This window comes from Amphibalanus amphitrite, unplaced genomic scaffold (assembly GCF_019059575.1).
Source record: "Amphibalanus amphitrite isolate SeventyFive unplaced genomic scaffold, NRLGWU_Aamphi_draft 000016F_arrow, whole genome shotgun sequence".
NCBI lineage: Eukaryota > Metazoa > Arthropoda > Thecostraca > Balanomorpha > Balanidae > Amphibalanus > Amphibalanus amphitrite.
Genome location: NW_024881512.1, coordinates 812,989 through 830,379, shown reverse-complemented (window position 1 = coordinate 830,379; position 17,391 = coordinate 812,989). Strand labels below are relative to the sequence as shown.

Sequence of the window (17,391 nt, the reverse complement as noted above, 5' to 3'; positions counted from 1 at the left end):
ACTGGCAGGAGCCGCCCATGTTTCTACACAAGCGTTTGTTATGAAAATTGCGTAGCGAGAGGTGCAGGTGTTATGTGGTGCTCTCTAATATAAGGACGTTACTGAAAGCTCGTATTGCTAGAGGTCCTACTCTTTGTCTGGTCGCATCAAGCTACAAAGGGTCCGCGAAATTCTGCCGTAGTGATGCTGTTCTCTCGTAGTCCCGGATTCGTCAGATTCCTGATCCGTAAAGCTCCGCGGCTGAATCGCATCTCTTTACATTAGAACTAAGAATACTGTTTTACTCCTGCCATCGTGCTTTCCATTCTAACACACGAGACGCCGATGAGAAGCGTTTATTGTCTATTGTTAACCACTGTACTACACAGGCAACTGATATGGAGGACACTCGCTCCTCCCTAGTTCCCACCCGTCCCCTCTCTCTCTTTTGGAGCCCTCACAATCCGTGCCGGAACTAGGAACTAAAAGCGTCAGCTTTCTGTCGTCACAACAGTGGGAGGTAAACTGCACGCGCGCCAGCCTGCCGCCGTCTGCCGCGCGCGCGAGAGAATTTCCGAACGGAGCGCCATTGCACCGCGCGCCGCCAGTTGTAGAGAACTGCCGAGTTTTGATTGGTCTTTGGCCGGCGTTTTAAGTGGAGACAGCTTGGAAACGGTAGGCGAATCACTGTCGGGCTGAGATGCGCGCGTCTTTGAGAGGAGGTGACCCCGAGGAGGCCGGTCGGTCGAACATCACACAAAGCGCTGGGCGCCTCCGGACGGCCGAGCGGTGCCGCCGCCCGACCGGGAATGTCGAAACACAGACGGCGCCCGGCTCGTGGCGATTGGCACCAGCGGACGCCCCGGGAAACGGAACTGGCGAGAGCGCGAGCGCAGCGCGCGGACCCGATAATCATCCCTGATGCACCGGCGGACGGCGTGCGCGGCGCCCTCCTAAGCTCAAAGCGCCACCCGCCCCACTCCGACCCCGACAGCGCGGGCTCCGAGCCCGCCTGGCGCGCTCGTACTCGGTCCGTCTGTCCGCCCCCGCCGAGCGGACGCGACTCACAGTTGCGCAGTCTGACAATGACACTAGTTATGGAGAGGTGCCGGGGGCCGGCCGGCCCCTGCACTGGCCGGGAGATCCTATGGCATCGACACGCGCATCTTTGCAAGCTTTGTACTGGGTGTACCGATGGGGACTACTGGCGCCGCGCGGCGGCGCCGAGCGCCACCGCACGCCAGGCAGGCAGACAAGAGGGCGGCCGGCCACCGGAGCGGTGGCCACAAACCAAACACAACGCAACACACGCACACCAGCGGCGGCGACCGCACGGCCGCAACGAAACCCGTAGAATGAGGTGGAACAGCTGTACACAACAGGCCCACAGGTACAAAACCCGCGGCGCACAGTGTCTGTCCGTCTGTCTGTCTCGCGCGCCCGCGCCGGGCGGCGTTGCACACTGCGCGCGAGCGCCGCCTGTCCGCCCCCGAGCGGGGCGTTTGATTTGAGACGGGCGCGAGCGAGCGTCCGGCGCCGTATGGCGCCATCTATCCGCCGAGCGGTCACAGTGAAGTGCGCAGGGATGCCGCTAGGCGGCGCTGGTCCTCTGCGCGCGCTGAGCGTTGGAGCCGGGCGGCTGGGCCCGTCTCCGGGAGGTGTCTGTATTGCTGGCGGGCGCTCTTCACGCCGTCGCCGTCTCCGGCATCGACTGACTGCCCTCTGGGACGTACTCGGACTTCACCAGAGACAGGCCGAGGTCCTGCTGGACGGGAGAGAGCAACACGTCAGTTACTGGGCCCTCACCAGAGAGGCCGAGGTCCTGCTGCACGGGAGAGACAGACAGCACCGTGAGGGGGCTACACGATCGCTGAAATACACGGGGCCACACTTTTACATACATACGCAATAGTTAGAAGTCACCACGACTCCTGCCGCGCTGCACAGGGACACGTTCCGAAAAATACACGCACGCAAGCCAGCACTTTTCACACGTAAAGAGCACCTCTGAAAGGAACAAACATCCATTTCTGAGTTGTTTTCGGAACCTCGTTTACCACAAGCCACAACTGGATAAACGTATCCGGCATCCAACTAACTTAACACCTCCATTCGTTCGGACACCCCGGCTCTGTCCCGGCTCAGTTACCTCTGCCCGTGAGGACAAGTAACACCTCCATTCGTCCGAACACCCCGACTCGGTCTCTGCTCGGTTACCTCTGCCCGTGAGATGGCCGTCGGCAGGCCCGTGTCGCGGCTGGCGGCGCCGTCCCGGGACGAGTCGCCGTCGCCGCTGGCCTCGCCGTCGTAGTCGGGCTTGACGGCCGTCTGGGAGAACTGGTCGGCTGGCCGCGGCTCGCGCTCCGGACTGGCGCTGGGGGAGAGGGGAGGTCAGAACGCCGCCGCGAAACGCTGGATCACACACAAGGCACTACAAAGGATATCAGTATCTTTCTAGAAAGTTGCCTCGATCCTTCCAACCCCTCTATACAATACAATACAGTACACTCGTTCTGCGGTCCACCATTCCATCACGACGAGAGCTTAGCCCTAACATCGGTCCAATCCCCTAACAGAGATCCGGCGCCTGATAGAATAGGCAATGTGGTAGAGGCGACCGGCTTCTCACCTAGCTGGCCGGTAGTGTCTGGGCGGCGAGGGCGACGCACGCCGGTGCAGTCCCAGCAGAGTGGGCGCCTCGCGCTCCCGCAGCTCCCGCAGCCGGTCGGCCGCGTTTGCCATGAACGGCAGAGTTGAGTCGGCCAGCGCCGACTGCCGTCAGAGCGCAGGGTCAGAGGGCGAGCGGAGAGGGACGAGACGAGAGCGAGGGTAACATAAGACGACTGATCCTATGTGAAGGACAAGTTCTGGAGAGCGAACTGCTTGAAAACTGGGACGAACTGTGGCATATACAATGAATGAAGTAACTTAGATTAAAAACAATACGCTGTGACCTTCAGGTAAAATAAAAAAAATGCGATAAGCACCGTAATGACGAGCTGAACACAGCCTATACACGGAGACGACCGAGGCCTCGCGAGTATAAGTTACCTGTAGACTGGCATTGATGGCGTCGCCGTACAGTGTCGGACTACTGGACAGGGTCGGGCTGCGCGCCTGACTGTAAATACAGAGACAGACAGAGGAGCTCGTTAGATCGGTCTGGGTGGCGTCAAAGAGACACGAAACGCTCCGATACCGTCCGAAACACTAAAATAGTAGCACATGTTCTCAAGGATGTGAAAGAACGTATACCATTTAATTCGACAACTAACTCGACACAGTTTATAAGCGAATATTTAATAATTGTACTTTATCGACAGGTATCAAACAATTAAATATATGCGTCAATATGTAAAAGTACTTTGAACATCCGAACGATTGATGAGCAGAAAATGAAAACAGGCATAAACATCAATTAGAGTCGAGCATCAGTTCAAAGAAAGTAATTGAATGATATCAAGCAGAGACACAGACATGCGAGTAGAGAAAGATGAAAAGAGAAGTGTTCAATGCATCGTGATGTAAACACATCTTTTAGATTCACATCTAGCATGCCGACATGTTTGGAAGGGAATTGCGTGCTTCAGTCCGGTGCACTCTGCCGAATGGCGATGAAAATACTCGGCAAAAAGCTATCCAATAGTGAGTGTATCGGCGCAACACGCACGACTTGGCGGCAGGCTGGACGGTGCATAGGACAAGTGGCTTGCGGTACAACCAGAGAGGCAAGAAGAATCGACGTGGTATCAAGACGGCGTTATAATTTCAGACTTTTTGCGGTCCGATAGTTGAGCTTTCGCCGCGAGCTGCCTCCTTTCCAAACTCTGTCGTTAGTAGCTAGGCTAATTGTTGGCTAGACTAGTTGTTCACCCAACAGAAGCGAGCGAGGTCAAGGATTGGGGAGGAGACGCGACTGGTTAAAACTGCTAACCGAATGCTGAGAAATCTGAGACGAGACAATTCACCAAAACTGCAATCGATTTAATTACAATCTACGAAATAAGATTAAAATATCAAAATAAGCGGTTGGAGGTGTGCGCAACAAAATGAAGCAAATCATAATTTGGGCTCTGTGAGCTAACGTGCGTGCCCCCTTTTTGGAATTTAAAAAGTACCCCTCTGTAAATATAAACAGCACACGAAAGTTGTTGAACAACTGCCATCCATCGTACGGAAACACGTAAAATTTAGACACTTTTTGAAATTATCAATACAAACGAGTTGCGAAATTCAGAAGGATTTCAATGGATAAAAACTTTAATTTTGAACACAAACTTCAGAAAAGCGCGACGGCCTTTCTGAAGGCGTTCGGCATCTATGCAGTACCCGCACTTAAACGGACTTCTCATCAAATGGACGTTTTCTCACTGAGCCCTGCGTCAGAGACGGCAGCTGCGGCGGCGGCGCGCGCGGGAGGTTCTGGCATGCGGGCGCTGGCGGGCGCTTACTCCTTGGCTGGCCCGGACACGGGCTTTCTGGGCCGGCCTCTGGACAGGTGGCGCCGGTTGACGAACTCGTCATCATCGACCGTCCAGTATGAACCAAAGTCGTCTTCATACCTCACGAAACACTTGTGGAGGGAGAGATTGGTGCGGATCGCGTTCTAGCCGGGCAGTGGGAGTAGTAAGCACAGAGTGTGAAAAGCTGAATAAAAACGGCGAGCGCCGACCGGCGGCGCCTCCGACTTGACCACCTGGTGGCAGGAGCGTGAACTAATGGTTCTCGCTCCGCCGGTAGGTGGCTGCCGTCCGAGGCGCCGCCGGGGGCCCATCGCCCGAAACATACCCAGTAGACCTCTGAGGGCGCCGTTTGCAAAACTCCACTTCGTCTACGGTCCACACGGCGCCCTTGACGTTTTCCACCCTGGTAAAACACTTGTGGAGGGACAGGTTGTGGCGCACTGCGTTCTACAAGACAAGACAAACAGAAAATCACCGTGAGGTCGTCACGAGACGAAACAGAAAGGCGGGGCGGCGGTTAGAGACGGCACAAACAAGGCAGGCTACCGCGGCGCCGGGGAGGGGCGGGCTGCCGGCGGGCGCTACACCCAGCCGGCGAGTTGGGAGCGAACCTTTCCCGAGGAGCCCCGGGGGAGCACCTACCCCTCGCATAGTCCGCATGCAGTCACGGCTTGAGACGGTTATCCTACGCAGCCAGCAACAAAAGTACATCACTAAAGCGTAGTAACGATAAATGGCAGACCAAACTTACAGTTCCACTGTCTAACGTTCACTACTACCTCAGTTGGGATTCCAGACTTAACAGCGGGTAATGCTATACGTTTGGAGAAGGCGCATCGGTTGTCCTACGTCGCCTACGCACTCTATACACCAACCCCCGCCCCGGGACCCCTCCCCTATCGGACGGGCATGCTTTCTTCTGATCCGCAGGATATTTGTTATAGCAAATTGTGTCATTGCAAAACGTACAACCACATACAAACAGTCCTCAGTGCGCCAACCATTTTCTAAGAATGAATTCCCGTCCTCCCTCCCCACCTACTCGTCGCCAACAACCCGCATTTATACTGTGCCTGGACAGACAACAGGCCTAATTCAGTGCGAGCATACACAGAATACAGCACTACAAACAGGGCTGTCATGGCGCGGCGGCCGGCGATGTATTCAGCGCCTGGTAACAGAGGCGGCCCACCGTCCGCCATTGCAGTCATTAGACGTGAATCAAATAAGAACAATGCGGCCATGATCGACAGGTAATGACAGGGAACTATGGGGAACATGACACTGGAGGACATCGCTGGCGGGTGGGCATTGAGCGGGTGTTACGCACTACGGCGAGATACTGGAGTAAGGGGAGGGAGAGGCAAGGGAAGGCGGCAGGGAGGGACGGGGTTGTATCTATAGGAACGGTGAGCTCCGACTGGATCTGGTCCGCCACGAGGTCCTGACGTGCAGCGACCGAGGGAAGAAGCTGGATATAGCCATCGGACTGAGGACCGCAGGCCTCTTGCACCAAAATACCTAGCTAGGTAGAGTAGAAAAAACTGTTTCCGCGCAACAGCGTAAACTACGGTGGTAATTTGTCTTACATCAGCTCCTAACGCAAGATTGTATCTGCTCAGTAGAATTTCTAGGTAAATTAACACAGTAGAGTTTTTCGATTGCGGTGTACGGTACAAGAGAATCTGATGAAATCGCAATTGACCTAGGCAGATACTTCGGTGCAAGAGGCTTCGGATCTGGCCTGGATCGATCTGACCAGGACCGGGGACTGGATCTGACTGGATCTGACCGACGAGTCCCGGTCGCCCTACCTTCCAGGTGGCGGCGTTGCGCCGGAAATAGGCGAACGTGCCCTGGAACCAGCTGTAGATCTCGTTCAGCGTCAGCTGCTTGTCCGGAGACTCGATGATCGCCTGGCAGACGGACAAAGGTCAGGTCAGCTCAGGTCAGGTCGGCTCAGGTCACCACGAAAACACTCAGACACTGCAGACACACAGGGTTTCAGAACAATACGAATAACAGCGCCGGTAACCGCAGTGCACTGGAGCTCTCAGCTCACCATACCAAGCATGAGGGATTCCCTGTCTTCGACTAACAATCACTCTACGATACTTGTACAGTTTTTTTAGTCGACCCGTTGCTAATACAATCTAACAATGACACATTCCGAGAAGCGTTATTTCCACTCGCCACCGTTCGGGCGCTACTGAGCCGCCGAGCGCCGCGCCCTTTTTCTGGGGAGGGGGGGGGGGGACGGTGACGGCGCTGACCGCGGACCGAGCTCACCTGGCAGTGGAATGGCAGTGGACCGAACTCACCTGTTAGTGGAGTGGCAGCGGACCGAACTCACCTGTCTGATCAGAGACGCGCCGTGCCACTATCTCTGGGGGGGGGGGGGGGGGGGGACGGTGACGGCGCTGACCGAACTCACCTGGCGGCGCTGACCGCGGACCGAAAACTCACCTGACGGCGCTGACCGCGGACCGAACTCACCTGGCGGCGCTGACCGCGGACCGAACTCACCTGTCTGATCAGAGACGCGTACGTAAACGGTGGCCGGATGTCCGTAGTCAGGTAGAACTCCCTGTTGCGACCGAGCTCTGAGGGGAAGGGGAGGGTCAAATCTGAGACCATCGGGCCAGTAAGGGTGGCAGTGAAAGCGGGGGTGACATTTTAAAGTGAATTGATCTTGATCATCAAGTTATTTATTTGCAGCACTCGGTAGAAGCCACAGGGAAGATATCCTCTGGAATGCAATCATATAAGTCATCTAGTGAACTATAATAGGACACTCTGCTCAGAATGTTAAAACGCATACAGCTACTGATGCGATGGATATAAGGGAGAAACAAAAAACTAGCTGGGCTTGAGGCCGCTTGAGAAGACAAATGCTAATGCTGTAAAACAATTTAATTCGTCGCTCGATTTGCATAAATCTGTGGAACTTTTGCAGCCTGCCGTTCCATCGGTAAATTCCATTTGTGTTGACACGCTCGTGTTTTTAATAAAAGAGATGACCCTGCTTAAAAAAAAAAAATCAGAGGCATAGAGACCAAGTCAAAAGGGATTTTCCCCAACCATTGCTCTTTGCGCTTATCATTTAAATAGTCCTGTGAGCGGAAGACTACAGCTCCAGTCATCACATCAGTCTTAAACAAACAATCTAATTGAATAATGCAATTACACGGATTATAGTCTGCTTTTTGACAGAGTTTTACTTGTTTACAACTCGGCAAACATCGTCAGGGATCCGTCTATTGAGACAGCTATGAGCCTCGCGCGCATCCCCAGGGACTGGCCCACGGGTAAAAAGGAAGACGGCATAAATAAGTTGAAGTTTTCTGGAGAGTCGAGATGAAAAACTATCTAACGAGCAAACACAAATTTAACTAATCGCCAACTCTTTCATTTGGGAGCTGTGTTGATCCAGCTCCGCGTCCGCCGGCTCACAATTCCATTTCATTACGCATTCCGATTGAAATTCTCCATCCCGAGAGCACCCTCCGTGGCCGAGGTTCCCAACAGAGGGCCCGCATCAGGCAGAGGGGTGAATCATTGTCCTCAGGCCTGCTCACTGCACAACTGATTGTGAGGACGCTACACCTCACACATACGGTCCCCTGTAATCCCTGCCACGCTGAAGTGCCCGGCTATGCGTGAACTGTGATTTAACTGTGAGAGCTGTGAGTGTGAGAGCGGCCTCACCTTCAGTGATGTCCTGTCCAGACCGCTCCGCCGCTCGCCTCCGCTGAGCCGGCGACTCCTCATACGGACCTGCGGCGGAGGAGAGAGAACGACCGTGACCCGGTGGTCGTCCGGCACGGGGGAGGGCTATACAAATACATACCGCTGGTATTGTTCATTGATTGTGTGCATCACACTCCCCGTCAACAACCGTCCCTCGCACCCAAAAGGCATCTGCCGCATGCGCCGCAATGTTATAGTTAACTAACCCCTTGTACCGTCCCCGCGACACCAATGTGCCCAATGACCTGATGCACCATAATGGTGTCCGCACTGTCACCTGCCCCCGAGGTTTGGGGGGGGGGTCAGAGGTCTAGGAACAGGGGTCAAGAGGTACATAAACACACGGCGAAGGGAGCCAGCGGCCTTGGACGGCCATTCCTGCCAATCGTCCAAGCCAACGACCGGAAATAAACAGTCGACTTCACATAACCGAGCGCTTCCACCGCACCGGATGGCAAATTAATGTTTGTCTGGTTGACAAGCAGAGATAATGGGAACAAACGCACGAACACACGAACACACGCATAATTTGTGAATTGTGAAACGCGGAATAGTATTGTACGCAAGCTGATTCGTCAACATACCGAAACAGCTGTCCCTTTCCTAATCAGTCAAAGATACTATCTCCAAGTTTATTAAACCGCATGCAAAATAACCGTTATCCTGCTTTCCGTATTATTTTGCAACGAGTGAGTGTTTCCTGCGCTTTGTACGCTCGCTCGATCCTGGTGGCACATCGACATAATCGTAACAACAAACCGCGTTTTAATCATGGCGTAACGATATCCGGCACGCAAAACATCCGATAGCGAAAGAAAATACCACCGGGCTTTTGTGAAACATATGCGATAAGTTGTTTTACACAAACTCACGTGATTGTGGGTCCGAGTGTTCAAAATATCGTCCCTTACAAACATGTGCGTACAGCGTAGGTATCTACGCTCGGCCAACGCTGCTACATGATGCTATTATACGATACATATTACATACACCGTACATGCAGGATACACGATGCTGGAAATTGTAACTTGTTTAATTAAACAATGCGTTGTCATTATGTTCCACTGGAGTACGTTTCCTCGTAAACGACCACGCATAGAACCCTTCTGTAACTCGCTCACGCAATTTGTCCATCACAGCGTGGTTCAACACTACAGCGCGCCCCAACACGGAATCGAACGCCGGCCAGTTGACATGACCCCGTACGTGCCCGCGGGGCACGTTACGCGGTTAGGAGCAATAAAACACCCGGTAGGTACGCGACAAGTAACCCAGGTCCCACAGTATTCACGTGCATGGGCGACCGGCCGCGCCCCCACGGTCGGTGAGATCGCGTGACCAACTCCTAATGCAGGTAAATGATAAAATGCCGCGCCTGGTTCAATCACGTGACATGATTTACGCCGGTCACCCGGGTGCTGACACACAAACAGGGTTTGAAAACTAACTGTACCAGTCATACTCTCACCCCTGCTTCTCTGGGTAGATTGTCGTGATCCGGGTGTTCCAGACAAATGAGAATACACCGCCTAGTCTCATAAAAAGTATTTCTGCGTCCAAGACGTTTTCATACTGAACCTATACGCATAAAAGTGCGACGAATGAAGGCCCGATGTGTAATGACCCTATGGTAGGTACTGCACCTGACACGGGGCACAGTGCTATAACAGTGAAAAGTAAAGCCGGCACAACATCGGCCGCAAACGTCTACGGGACGTCTGCATACCTATGCGGATTAACCCCATGTATCGCAGCATACCTCATCGAAGTGGCATGCGACATAGTATATACCGCGCGTGGCGACCTATTTAACCAACCGCTTATAAATAAGGCAGAAAATCTCGCTGCATTAATAATAGTCACGGTGGTCCGTCTGGGCTGAAATAATACCCCGGTCGGCACGCGGGCTGACATACCGGACGGCAGCCGGGGAGTGGAGGGGACGGATCGCTCCAACGCCCGGTGGTTTGGTGACACACTAATGACACGGTGACACATCGTCAGAGCCGTCAGCTACCCACCCACCGCCGGAGAACAGTCGATCGACCGCAAAAACCCCGACAGCACCGCCGAAACGCAGCCTTTGGAGGGCAAATAGCTACAGCAAGCTATAGTAAACGGTTGTTTGAAGCTTCTTGGAGCATGTCACATTCTGATGCAATGTAAGTACCTGATGTTATCATACTTGTCTCCATTCGGTTAACTAATTTGCCGATCATTTTGACGTATCAGCGGATTCACCGTACGTGATTTCATCATGTGAACGAAAGTCGACTGTTTTCCAGGCCAAACACCTGCTCGCTCGCCTATCCACTCATCCCAGCTGGCCCGCCTAGCCGCCCGCCTATCCACCCACATTTCCGCCCGCCTACCAGCTGCCTATCCACCCGCCAATCTGCCCGCCTGCCGGCCCGCCTCTCGTTCCGTGCGCCACCACTTGTTAGCCTATTTTCGGCAAACAAAGAGCACAACAACAACAAATCAATACGGCCCGGACGTCAAAACAGTGCGTCATAGCGGCGCAAGGGCGGGCGCGCGCCGAGGGAGAGCGGCGGAGGAGAGGAGAGAGGTGGGGAGGGGAGCGAGGCAGCCAGAAAACGAACGCTGTAGGGAGACATGAGGGATGGAAGGGAACGACAAAGACTAGAAAAAGAACAAGGACAATGACTAGAAACAAACCGATGCTTGCCCAATAAAAATTGAAAGGCCATTGCGCGGTCCACGCAGCTCGACGAATAACTTGTACTTTATCTAACGCAGAATATCCTGAGGAGCCATGACCGGAGTTGACCTCGACCGGTCCTGCATCGGCCCGAGTTTACTCTGTACACATCCCAAACTCGCCAGCGGCTCAATGCGGCGCCGATGGGTTCCGTTTGGGGCGCGGGCCGTAGCCGCCTCCGAACCCATTAAGATGCCAGTGCGTGCGGCGCCGCACACCAGCAACACATGACATATTTGCAGATATTGCTGATCCCGCGGCCGGAGCCTCCATCGTTTCATGCTGGAATGAATGGCCGAGGAGCAGTGTGTTTGCATATTTCACTAAAGAGCGTGTCCACACGGCGAGGACGTGTCGCCGGCATTCCGCGCAGTCTTGTTACTCGTTGTTGGTGCTTTGTGCTGCTACGTTACGGTACCTATAGTACCAACTACCAGCCCATGTCTCTATCCATATAAGCTGCAGTGCGCACAAACTCATAAATGGAGAGTACAAACGCAACGCAAATCGAGAGCAACGCAACACAAACCAACCCCAACGCGGTATTCCGAATGGGACACTGCATGTCCCTCAGTGACCTGTCCCATGTCCCGTGCCCATCCCGCTCTACTTCCGGCCAGGCAGACCCTCACCTACCCACCTACCCACTTACCCACCTACCCAGCCGGCCGCCTGTTTGCACGAGCACGCAGTGGGCCTGTTATTCGGCCTCCGGCCGGTGTATGTTTACCCGAAATATAATTCGCCGTGAGCTGGCGGCCGGCCGCCGCCGCGCGCGGACGCTCTGTTGTGTTTTGCTGTCCGTCAGAGCTGTGTTGGCCGCCGCCGCCGCCGCATTAAATATGAGCCAACAGACTGCATTGTAATGAGTTCAGCTTTCGCGGCTAATAATAATGGTGTGCGGCTGCGCTGCCGCCAGGCGGAGTCACTTGTCGCGCGGCCACAACAACGCATCGGATAAGCACGCCACTGGCCATCCGTCCATTGATCGAGTGAGGACGGATTTCGACGGGTGCCGTCCAGCTCCGGGAAAAACAGCGACACAGACAACAGGGCGCATCAAAACAGACCGGCGGCCTGCTGCTACCGACTGCGTGCCGCCGGTGGGGACGGGGAGGGGCACCGTCCACTGCAGTAAGTCGGTGCAAGATCGATCGGCAGTCGATATCCACCGCACTCCTATCTTCAACGCAGTTTATATACGACTCATACATTGATCGTTCGCAATGAGTCGAGTCCGATTTAGTAGTTAATCCCAAATTCTTCATGCGCCATAACAGTACTAACCACTTCTTTTATCCACGCATCCGCTCCTCCTCACGCCCGTCCCATTCGAGCCTCTTCTCCCTCCTACCCGTGACCCTCCTCTGACACTCGATACTCACTGGCTGAGATGGGTTTGTCGGTGACCCCGGTACTCACTGGCTGAGATGGTTTGTCGGTGACTGAGATGGATTTGTCTGCGACTGATACGGGTTTGTCTGTGACCCTCGGTACTCACTGGCTGAGATGGGTTTGTCGGTGACCCTCGGTACTCACTGGCTGAGATGGGTTTGTCGGTGACCCGCCGTCGGCCGGCCGGCGGCAGGCTGGACGGCGGCGGCGGCGGCGGCGGCGGCTGGTGGCCGTGCAGCATGGCCGTCCGCAGGAACGGGTTACCGGAGAGCAGTTGGCCCGGCGGCGCCGAGGCAGGGAACATGGCCGCCGTCACCTGCGGCAGGCTAGTGGCCATCTGCGACAGAACCGGCGCCGGCGTCAGAGAACGAGGTACAGCGCGACGAACTCATAACGGGCGTATAGAAGGCAATGAAAACACTTCAGTCAAATATCTCGTACTATTCATTATACAGTATACAAAGAGTTTGCAATAATCACATCCTTCTTCCGTAACATAACCATCCCCAAACTATCTCTTACGAACTATTATCACGGTACCTTCCACTACATCCGTAAGAACGCGCCCAACTTTTAATGTTCCGCATTCCTAACTGCCTTGGAGCACCACTGACTTTCTCAACTTTTCGAGTACTCCCGTTCTAATCAGCGACACTGACTCCCAGTTCCCACGGTCAACCCTGGCTCTCCCGTCTCCTTACCGGCGGCTCAGTTTTGGCTTCTTCTATCCTCTCTCTCGTCATGTGCAGGTGGGCCATCATGGCCGAGAGCCGCGCCTTCTCCTTGGCCAGGTTGGTCTCCATCTGCTGCACGACCTGCATTTGGACTCGGACGTGCGCCGTCGACCGGTCATCCAGACGGTGCTCCGAGTTCAGGTGCCTGAGAGAGGGACGAGGGTGAGTTAGACGTCAGAGCGGTTATAGGAGGGTGAAGTGTCGAGCTATGAGCGCCGATGATTATTTGATAGGCGGCTGTCAGCTCTATGTCCGTGACGGCAAATAGATAAATCACGCTATATGGATCATTAATCAATGTCAGACTCGAGCAACTTGTATTGAGTCATCCGATATATAAACGGCAATATGATATACCGGAGTCGAACGTCTCCAAACATCCTCACGACCTTCTAGTCTCAACAGAGTGTGAGTACACCACCCGACACACCACACCCGCCCATCTCTGCCCCGGACGGCACTCACTTGAGGAAGGCCGGCCGGTCGGGACAGGCGGCCTCGCAGCCGGGCCAGTTGCAGATGCCGTTACTGAAGAGCGGCCCCGTCTTGGCCGTCAGGTCCTCCTCCTCTGCCGGTGGCGGCGGGGGCGGCGGCGGCGCGTGACGCTCCTCGTCGGTACCGTTGCGGGTGTCCCAGCGGCCGTTGGTGAGTGCCGGCAGGAGGCCGTTGGCGCCGGCCAGCGGCTGCAGCGGCGGCGGCGAGCGACTCGAGCTGTACGGCGGGGACGAGCCGTCCGAGCGGCGGTCCGAGGCTTTGTCCGTCCAGGACGCGCCGCCCGCCTCACTCACCGACAGACCTGGGCAGAGGTCAGGTCAGGTCAGGTCAGGTCAGGTCAGGTCAGGTCAGGTCAGATCAGGTCAGGTAAGTTCAGGCCACACCACGCCAGCAATGCAAAAAAAAAAAAACGAGACGTAGGCTTCACACGGACATCCCCTTCAATGACGCCGCCAGGCACCAGGAAGTGCATATACATAATAGCTATGCTAAATGCGGATAAAACAGAAGCCGCACATGTATGTATACCGGCAGCTTATGCCAGTAAAAATATTAATAATGTAACTTTAAATTACCGTTCGTAACAGGAAACAAAGCGGCTTGGTAACCGTTAAAAGGTCACCAGGAGATTGAGATTGAGCTACAAATAACGCTGCTGTGCTAAAAGCCTGTGCAAGCGCATTAGAAGCACGTCAATTTCAGGTAGGTAAGCTGGGAGAACAACGGATTATAAGCACTGCAACATTGGGTTACCTACCAACAAGTGGTGATTGGTTTATCCGTAAGCCACAAGTATCTATAATGATAACTTTGTCAACACGTTATGCAGAACGGAAGCATTTGCAATATCGCGGGTGGAATTAAGAGTACGGCGCTCGCATTGATAATGTCAATGAGCAGCTATTAGCCAGCCTACGGTCGGCTTCACTGCCAGTGTCATGCCCTGTGAGTATTGACTGTTTACTGTTTATCAGCTCACAGCTTCCGCAATCACTTAGTCCGCCCGTTACTGTGGACCAAGCACCATCACTGAACGGATCTGGTTTTACATTAGAGAACGCACGGCCCCAATTAACCCAGCGCCGGCCGCGTTCATATGCACGTACATACCTCAGTACGCCGGACTGAGTCGAAAATCAGCAATAAACATTAAACATTGCAGCGCAACGACGGCCAGCATGGACCTTTGACATTCCAATTCGCGCTAACGTATACATAAGTCGCCCGTCGGCGATCTGGAAAACATGCCCGAGACTAGAGTGCGGCCACTCGGAGTGCTGCCACTCGGAGTGGAGGACACTCCTGAGTGGTGGGGCACGCATACGGCGAGCGGCGCTCGCTGGTGGCCCATTCATGCCGCCTTTACAGGGCGGCGCGGTCGATACAAGAGGCGCGCGCGTTTCATGGGAACACAGGGCCGCTATTGGGCTGACGCGAGTGGTGACCGCGCCGAGTGTTTGTCGTGCGCCTGGACATTACCCGGTGCTCGGCGGCGGCCGAGGATTGACCTGCCCCCCCCCCCCCCGCCCGCCCGGCTGGTCGGTGGGGGTTTGCTGCACGCGGCGGCCGAGCGGGACGGGACGCACAAACGCAACAAACACGGCAAGAAACCAGACCGTCCGGCCGGCAGCGGTGCACCGGAGAAACAGCTGCACGTTGCGCCACAGCGCCGGTCAGCGGTCAGCGATCTCGGCCGGCTGGCGTAAACAGCGTCCCAACTGTGCACTGCCCTCCGCGCGGCGCCCGAACTGTGTACTGCCCTCCGCGCGGCGCCCGAACTGTGCACTGCCCTCCGCGACCCGCGCACGGAGCCAAGAGCTCCGGCGGCTGACGGTATACTGGCGCGAGAGTGACTGCCGCCGCTCGCATCAAACCCAGAGGTCAGAGGCTGCTAATGCATGTGCTGCAGTCCTTTGCTCGGCTCAGAAATTGTGTATGCAGCCTGAATTTGTTGCCAGGTTTTCTGGCTAATGGTCGACAGCCTCATCGGAAGTGCTGAGTGCTCAACAGCTTATCAACGAAACAACCCAGCAACTGAGACCTCAACAGTCCAGCGGCTCGTCACTCAGCCCACCACACGGCGTCGGCAGCACTCACAGCCCCCGCCGCCACTCAGACATGGCAACACATGGCCGTGTTGACTAGCCGTGTTATCGGCCTCGGCACCACCAGTGCACCCACAGTGCGCCCTACCGCCGGGCTGCCGGTGGGGCGGCACAGAGAACAGCTGGCCAGTGCACGGAGCGTACACATGCTCAACAGCAGAGCACACACACCACGGCCGACGACCAAACAGCGCGCGTGGCGCGTGATGTGATGGCGACCGCCGCCAATGGATCGGAATAAACAGAGAAATACAGGCCAGAGTGTGCGAATGAGTGTGTGCGTTCTGTGTGTATGTTTTGGGCGAGTAGGTTTGCGAGGTTTATATAAACCCGGGTTATGTGCTACAATAGCTGGGTACCGGACATTCAGTGCGCGGCACAACCACACGCACATGCTCGAATAACGACCTAACTGCATGCAACTTTTGTCAAACCCTGCAACATTCAGCAGCGAGTGCCTGCCTACAGATGTCGCAGAAACACGCGAAATTAAATAAAACAATTGCCCGCTGGTCCTATGAATGCGCCCAGAACATAACCCGCAAACAAGCCCCGGGCACGGCCAGCGCTGCAACGATTACAGGACCCGTTTGCAGCACTACAGTGAACGCAGCGCGTTTGTTGTCGCAAAGTAACCACTGCAGGAAAAATGCATCAATACCCCATCTGCGTGACTCGGCCACCGGCGAAAGAGTAACTGACGCGGATGATGGAACAGTGGAACACCATCAATCACTGCTCTACATCATCTCTCATGGACCAGTGAGGTCTGCCACCGGTCTGGGACACATACCTAACAACCAACAGTGCACGGTGCACCTCTCGCTGCAGTGCACGGCGGCAGCGGGCCTCCCCGCCCCGCGGAGAGGCACTTAGCGCGGCGGACGCGCACACACGCGCCTCCATTGATCCACCTGCAACAGATGCCTCACGAAAACCGCGTCGCAGGGCCGCTGCCAATACGCCGTCAGTGTTGCTAGCCGTTGCCTAGGTTACCGCCCACGAGCTCGACGAAAAACAACAACAAAGGCTGCCGCCGGCTGTTGTTTAAATGCATTGACAGGGCCGCTGGGCGCTCCTAATGCGGCCGACTCGGTACAATGCCGGTCGGCTGAGCGCAGGCTTCCGCGGTCTTACACGCGCCCCGGGCCGGGCGGCAAAGACGCGGCTTCACACGCGCGCAGGCGACGAGCGATCAAAGTAGAAATAAACGCGGCTTGTTCGCCACTGATCCGGACTGTGTGAGCGCCAGTGTCGGGTCTGTTGCTAACGCTGAGAAGTGTTATGGCTGAGAAAATAAACGTTTTTACGTCAGGTGCAGTGAACTTCAGAAAATTTAGAGTTTCGCTTTTCATTTTGTTTACGTAACTTTTCGCACGGAACAAGTGTAAGCTGAAGTTTTTGTTCACAATATGGAAAACAAACACATTAGGTACGGGAGCTTTGTAATGTGCACTACACTTTTGCCGAAACAAAACATCCGCATCCGGCATTCTGTTAGGTCACTTACATAATGGCATATGATCTGGTGCAGTGGTTCCGGCAGAATGGGCTTTTAGTGAACGACTGTTCTGTTGATTCATTTCGGGTTTAACCCGCGCCCCACTGGGGGGGGGGGGGGGCTATTTATAGCCCCCTCCCGTTTTTCTGCAATAACTTCCAAACCGCTTGACGTATCGACGCCAAACTTTCAGTACCTTCGGCTGCATCAATTTGACACCTTGTGTCAAAATTTGAACTTCGTAGCT

The 17,391-nt window shown here is 55.0% G+C and overlaps 1 protein-coding gene across 1 annotated transcript in view; it reads right to left on the bottom strand.

The window, feature by feature from the left end:
• Positions 1–319: 319 nt before the first annotated feature.
• Positions 320–17,391, bottom strand: part of LOC122386808 (forkhead box protein P1-like) — a 116,150-nt gene continuing 99,078 nt past the window's right edge. The window contains exons 8-18 of the mRNA XM_043376447.1: positions 13,509–13,839; positions 13,011–13,188; positions 12,454–12,646; positions 8,151–8,219; positions 6,969–7,045; positions 6,257–6,358; positions 4,431–4,585; positions 3,031–3,100; positions 2,609–2,751; positions 2,197–2,353; positions 320–1,744 (exon numbers count right to left, since the gene is read on the bottom strand). Coding sequence (XP_043232382.1) covers positions 1,664–1,744; positions 2,197–2,353; positions 2,609–2,751; positions 3,031–3,100; positions 4,431–4,585; positions 6,257–6,358; positions 6,969–7,045; positions 8,151–8,219; positions 12,454–12,646; positions 13,011–13,188; positions 13,509–13,839 — 1,556 coding nt within the window. The 3' untranslated portion in view covers positions 320–1,663. The remainder of the gene's footprint in view (positions 1,745–2,196; positions 2,354–2,608; positions 2,752–3,030; positions 3,101–4,430; positions 4,586–6,256; positions 6,359–6,968; positions 7,046–8,150; positions 8,220–12,453; positions 12,647–13,010; positions 13,189–13,508; positions 13,840–17,391) is intronic.